Source organism: Oncorhynchus clarkii, chromosome 6, assembly GCF_045791955.1.
Source record: "Oncorhynchus clarkii lewisi isolate Uvic-CL-2024 chromosome 6, UVic_Ocla_1.0, whole genome shotgun sequence".
NCBI lineage: Eukaryota > Metazoa > Chordata > Actinopteri > Salmoniformes > Salmonidae > Oncorhynchus > Oncorhynchus clarkii.
This window is the reverse complement of record NC_092152.1, coordinates 51,410,559-51,416,558: the sequence shown is the minus strand read 5'-3', so window position 1 is coordinate 51,416,558 and position 6,000 is coordinate 51,410,559. Positions and strand designations below refer to the sequence as shown.

General features: G+C 42.4%; 1 protein-coding gene across 1 annotated transcript in view; it reads right to left on the bottom strand.

Annotated features, from left to right (window-relative positions):
- Positions 1-259: 259 nt before the first annotated feature.
- Positions 260-6,000, bottom strand: part of LOC139411278 (mitogen-activated protein kinase 8 interacting protein 1b) — a 127,176-nt gene continuing 121,435 nt past the window's right edge. Inside the window, exons 12-13 of the mRNA XM_071157348.1 lie at positions 5,865-5,963; positions 260-1,046 (exon numbers count right to left, since the gene is read on the bottom strand). Coding sequence (XP_071013449.1) covers positions 974-1,046; positions 5,865-5,963 — 172 coding nt within the window. The 3' untranslated portion in view covers positions 260-973. The remainder of the gene's footprint in view (positions 1,047-5,864; positions 5,964-6,000) is intronic.

Here is a 6,000-nt window from a genome sequence, read left to right as displayed (position 1 = left end):
TAAGCATTGTAATTGCATGCCTTTTTATACCCACCCATTTGATTGTCAAAGCCACCCAATTGTGTAACACCTTTAGGTGTGGTAATTACCCTGATTGTAACTGACAATGACAGGGCCATTATCACATTGACAGTTCTGTGCAACGAACATATGAAACTGTGCACTGGTATCTACCCGACTGAGGCATTGAAAACGGCATCAGTTTAAACGTAATTTGTCCTACTGTTCACCTTATTATTTAAGAGAATACATTTCATAACATGCAAGTATTGTTTAATAATTACAGATCCAATTAAATATGATTCCCGATTAAACTGTACAACATATTTGAGGGGTTATTTTGCAAAAACAGATATCTCTATTTGTATTTATTATCCTAAATCATGTTTTTTGTGTGTACTCCAGAGAACTCTTCATATATAACACGTGGGAGGTAACATTTCTATTTATTTTACACAATGGTATCAATTTCAAAGCATTTCTCGAGTTTCATCCTTCTGCCATCGGAGTCACAGTTTTTCATTTATCCAGCTTATGTGCATACGTATGTGCCAAAGTGTCCATGGAGAACCGCTCATTCTCCCGTTTTTTAGAAATCCCAAAGTTTGCTTAGAAAGTGGTGTACGCCTTATTTTGTGCCTACGCAACTTTTATAAATGAGGCCCATGGTCACTATGATCTGAGCATTGTGCTTGAGTGGCACATTAACTTCCTCATCAGTGACTCCATTTTACATATTTTGGGACCCCCTCTTCAACATCTCCACTATGTTTCGATCAATTACTTGTTCAATCTTCATACTGTTTAAAATCTTTGGACAAACGTTAGACACCAGTACCTCTCCTTCTTTCTCTCTCTCCTTCATCTTTTTGTCAAATTTATTAGTTCACATTTGTTAGAATTGTTTTCTCTGTCATGCAACATTATGTTATGATACACTGTAATGTACAGGGTTGTGGTGGAAGGCGGGGTGCTATTCCAGGTAAATATCCTCTGTCGGACAGGAGCAATCTACAAATTCCTTATAGTACAACTGGAAGGCTTTCCTGTAGAAGAGACAAGAGGGGAGAAAAGATCCGGGGGGTAGTTAATAAAAAATAAAAAATAAAGGTTATTCAATCAATCAGTTCCTTACCTGACAGGTATGACAACTCTCTACAGAAACATACAGTTTATTAGGTTCACACATTTAGTACCGGGTCGGAGCGCCTTTACCTCCAGAACAGCCTTAATTCTTTGAGGCATGGAAACATTGCTCAATTGGTATCAATGCACCTAGCGTGTGCCACAAAAACATTCCACACACCATTGTACCACTGCTACCAGCCTGTACCGTTGACACCAGGCAGGCCATGGACTCATGCTGCTTATGCCAAATCCTGACTGCCATCAGCATGATGCAACAGGAATCGGGATTCATTGCACCAGGTGATGTTTTTCCATTCCTCAATTGTCCAGTGTTGGTGACCGCGTGTGCTCTTGTTTTTAGCTGTTAGGATTGGAACCCGATAGGGTATGGTTGTATGCTGCAATAACCCATCCGTGACAAGGACTGACAACTTGTGCGTACCGAGATGCCGTTCTGCACACCACTCTTGTACTGCACCGTTATATGCCTGTGGCCCTCCTGTTAGCGTGCACGATTCTTGCCATTCTCCTTCAACCTCTCTCATCAATGAGCAGTTTTCGCCCATAGCACTGCCACTCACTGGGTGTTTTATCTTTGTCACACCATTCTCAGTAAAGCATAGACACTGTTGTGCGTGAAAGCCCAGGAGGCCCGCAGTTTTTGAGATACTAGAACCGGCGCGCCTGGCACCGACGATCATACCACGCTCAAAGTAGCTTAGGTCACTCGTTTTTCCCATTCTAACATTCAATTGAACAGTAACTGAATGACTCAATGCCTGTCTGCCTGCTTTATAAAGTAAGCCATGTGACTCACTGTCTAGGTGCGAACCATTTTCGTGAACGGGGTGGTGTACCTAATAAACTGGCCTCTGAGTGTACTGGGCCAATTGCAACCAACAGGCAGAATTTAGCTCTGGATTTCTTAAAACACTACTAACAGGAGATTACATGAATCTGCGTGTTAAAACACTTACTTGCAACCAAAAACACTAAAATAAACTAGCAGATCAGTTGACATGATGTTGTTACTGTTTCAGTTAGATGCCAGACAGTTGCGTTTAGGTTCTCTACTCTTGGCCCAATGAAATATCAGGAACATTGAAAATAGGAAGGCTGGTAATTAATAACAAACACTTATTGTTAGAATATAGACCCAATGAATTTTAAGAAACTTGAGTACAGTAAACTCGAGCAGCGTATAGTTCAGGAAAGTAGAGTATAGTTCAGTAGAGTACAGTAGAGTATAGTTCAGTACAGTAGAATACAGTACTGTACTGAAGTGAACTATACTGTACTGAACTCTACTTTCCTGCACTGTACTGAACTATACTTGAGCTTACTGTACAGTAGAGTACGGTAGTGTATAGTTCAGTACATTAGAGTACAGTGCAATATGGTTCAGTACATTAGAGTACAGTAGAGTACTGCACTGAAGTCTACTATCCTGAACTCTTCTCTACTTTCCTGTACTGTACTATACTCTACTCGTGTTTGCTGTACAGTAGAGTACAGTATGCTATAGTACAGTAGAGTACAGACTGTACTGAACTCCACTCTACTGTACTGAACTCTGCCTTTAAATCAAATTGTATTTTTCACATGCGCTGAATACAGCAGGTGCAGACTTTACTGTGAAATGCTTACTTATGAGCCATTTCCCAACAATGCATAGTTAAAAAGTAAGAACATTTGCAAAAAAATCTAATAAATAGTAACAATAAATAACAATAACGAGGCATACCGGTACCATGTCAATGTGCGAGGTAGTTGAGGTAATATGTACATGTATGTAGAGGTAAAAGTGACTAGGCAATCAGGAAACATAATGAACAGAGTAGCAGCAGTGTATGTGAAGACTGTGAAAGTGTGTGCGTGTGTGAGTGTACAGTATGTGTTTGTTAGACTATAAGTGTAAGTATGTTAGGGTAGAGTCCAGTGAGTGTGCATAGAGTCAGTGCAAGAGAGGGTCAATGCAAATAGTCTGGGTAGCCATTTGATTAGCTGTTCAGCAGTCTTATGGCTTGGGGGTAGAAGCTGTTCAGGAGCCTTTTGGGCCCAAACATGGCTCCCCGGTACCGCTTGCCGTGTGGTAGCAGAGTGAACAGTCTATGGCTTGGGTGGCTGAGGTTTTTTACAATTTTATTTTAGGATAGGAGGGAACTCGGCCCCAGTGACGTACACCAACACCATAGTGCACTCCAAGATCATCACTAAGCTCACTAACACCTTTGCCACGCTGATCCTCAACACAGGGGCCCCACAGGGGTGCGTCCTCCGCAGCCTCCATCCACATCAACGAGCCACAGTGGAGAGTTTCAAAAGCTACAAGTTCCTCAGTGTGCACATCACTGAGGACCTGAAATGGTCCAACCACACCGACAGTATATATAAGTTATTTCAGTTTTTATTTTTAATAAATTTGCTAAAATGTCCAAAAACCTGTTTTTGCTTTGTCATTATGGGGTATTGTGTGTAGATGGTGGAGTACTGGGCAGAGGCCAGCTAGTGGTGAGTATTTAACAGTCTGATGACCTGGAGATAGAACGTTTTTTTCAGTCTCTCGGTCCCAGGTTTGATGTACCTGTACTGTCTCCTCCTTTTAGATGGTAGCGTGTTGAACAGGCCATGGCTGGGGTGGCTGAGGTCCTTGATGGTCTACTTGACCTACTGTGACACCGGCTACTGTAGATGTCATGGAGGGCAGGTATTGTGCCCCCGGTGATGCGTTGGGCTGACTGCTCTTTGGAGAGCCCTGTGTCTGTGGATGGTGCAGTTAACTTACCAGACGGTGATATAGCCGGCAGAAGGCTCTTAATGGTGCGTCTGTAGAAGTTTGTGAGGATCTTAGTGGCCAAGCCGAATTTCTTCAGCCTCCCTTTGCTATGAGACTTGTTTCTACAACTTGATTTGAGTCAACCTGTGGTAAATTCAATTGAATGGACATGATTTGGAAAGGCACACACCTGTCTATACTGTATAAGGTATAGACAGTTGACAGTGCATGTCAGAGCAACAACCAAGCCATGAGGTCGAGGGAAATGTCCATAGAACTCTGAGACAGGATTGTGTTTAGGCACATATCTGGGAAAGTGTACCAAAAAATATATGCAGCATTGAAGGTTGCCAAGAACACAGTGGCCTCCATCAATCTTTGGAACCACCAGGACTCTTCCTAGACTGTCCGGCCCGGCCAAAATGAGCAATCGTGGGAGAAGGTCTTTGTCAGGGAGGTGAACAAGAACCTGTTGGTCACTTTGACAGAGCTCCAGAGTTCTTCTGTGGAGATGGGAGAACCTTCCAGAAGGACAACCATCTCTGCAGCACTCCACCAATCAGGCCTTTATGGTAGAGTGGCCAGATGGAAGCCACTCCTCGGTAAAAGGCACGACAGCCCGATTGGAGCCAAAAAGGCACCTAAACGACTCTCCGACCATGAGAAACAAGATTCTCTGGTCTGATGAAATCAAGATTGAACTCTTTGGCCTGAATGCCAAGCGTCACATCTGGAGGAAACCTGGCACCAACTCCACAGTTAAGCTTGGTGGTGGCTGTGGGGATGCTGTGGGGATGTTTTTTCAGCGGCAAGGACTGGTAGACTAGTCAGGTTTGAGGGATAGAGGAATGGAGCAAAGTACAGGACCTCAGACTGGGGCGAAGGTTCACCTTCCAGCAGCTCAACAACCCTAAGCACACAGCCAAGACAACGCAGGAGTGGTTTCGGGACAAGTATCTGAATGTCCTTGAGTGGCCCAGCCAGAGCCTAGACTTGAACCCGATCAAACATATCTGGAGAGACCTGAAAATAGCTATGCAGCGACACTCCCCATCCAACCTGACACAGTTTGAGGGGATCTGCAGAGAAGAATGGGAGAAACTCCCCAAATACAGGTGTGTCAAGCTTGTAGCGTCATACACAAGAAGACTCAAGGCTGTAATCGCTGCTTAAGGCGCTTCAACAAAGTACTGAGTAAAGTGTCTGAATACTTATGTAAATTTGATACTTCATTTTTTTAATATACATTTTTTTTTTATCTGTTTTTGCTTTGTCATTATGGGGTATTGTGTGTAGATTGATAAGGAAATCTTTTTTTCAATACATTTTACAATAAGGCTGTGGCGTAACAAAAATGTGGAAAAAGTCTATGCACTGTACATATAGAATTATATTCTGGATTCCGACATTGCTCACTATAATATTTCTATATTACTTTCTTCTTCTGTTTCAGTTTTACTGGTATTGCTTTGTATCTTTAGGTATTACTATTCTGTCAGAGCTAGGAACATAAGCATTTCACTACACCCGTGATAACATCTGCAAAATATGTGTAGGTGACCAATACAATTTGTTTTAAAGTCCTCAACTTCAAAGCTAGCTTACTGGATATATTCATTACTGCACTTGTTTGTTGTGATTGAATGACAAAGACAAACCCAAGAAAGACCTATATCAACGGGGCCAAATCCCAAAGTGCTATCGCCCTTTATACACTGACATCAGCTTTAGGGAGCGATAATATAATGGCCAATTGTGGTTGCAAATGAGATCAGTTGTTCTGGTGAATTTAGCGCATATTGGTGGTTTAACGAGAGATCGCCTCATGTTGAGACATTACTCAATGTTGGTTGTAATTGGCCCACTATGGCTAAGAACCGCTTGAATCCTCTGACAATATAAAAGTGAAGGACAAAGAGCAAAAGAGTGACATGATATATATAAAGTTCTCAACCCTCACCCAACAGACTCTGCCAGGGGTTTAGTAGAATCTTCAGACACAAACACATGACAGGCAAATCTCTGGTCAGCTGGGTGTTTTGTGATGAAGCCAAAGTACCTAAGGGGAAACCATACAAACCACACATAGGTAAAAA